Source organism: Pterocles gutturalis, unplaced genomic scaffold (assembly GCF_000699245.1).
Source record: "Pterocles gutturalis isolate BGI_N339 unplaced genomic scaffold, ASM69924v1 scaffold32728, whole genome shotgun sequence".
NCBI lineage: Eukaryota > Metazoa > Chordata > Aves > Pterocliformes > Pteroclidae > Pterocles > Pterocles gutturalis.
The window spans coordinates 1-299 of NW_010121497.1; the positions used below are offsets into that span (position 1 = coordinate 1).

Consider the following 299-nt stretch of genomic DNA (forward strand, 5'->3'; position numbering starts at 1 on the left):
CGGGCCTGGACATTATCCGCATCCGCAAGCCCTTCCACACGGACAACCCCAGCATCCAGGGCCAGTGGCACCCTCTCACCAACAAACCCTCTGCCCTCACTGTCCAGGGCCCGCGCCTGCAGCCTCAATAAAGCCTCCACCCCATGCTTCCGCATCCATCTCTCCGGCCTGCAGAGACACCACCACACCATGTCCAGACAGAGCCGTGTTTATTGCCAGGGGGCACGTGGGGCTGTGCATGGGGGGTGCCACACACAGAGGGCGACGTCCCTTCTTGGCGGGGGATCTGTGTGTGTGCT

The 299-nt window shown here is 63.2% G+C and overlaps 1 protein-coding gene across 1 annotated transcript; it reads left to right on the forward strand.

The window, feature by feature from the left end:
- Nucleotides 1-3: 3 nt before the first annotated feature.
- MRPL43 (mitochondrial ribosomal protein L43) lies at nucleotides 4-131 on the forward strand (the record flags this gene model as incomplete). Its single annotated transcript, XM_010077270.1, has 1 exon — nucleotides 4-131. A coding segment is annotated over one exon (128 nt), but the record flags the coding sequence as incomplete, so codon positions are not given.
- Nucleotides 132-299: the final 168 nt, after the last annotated feature.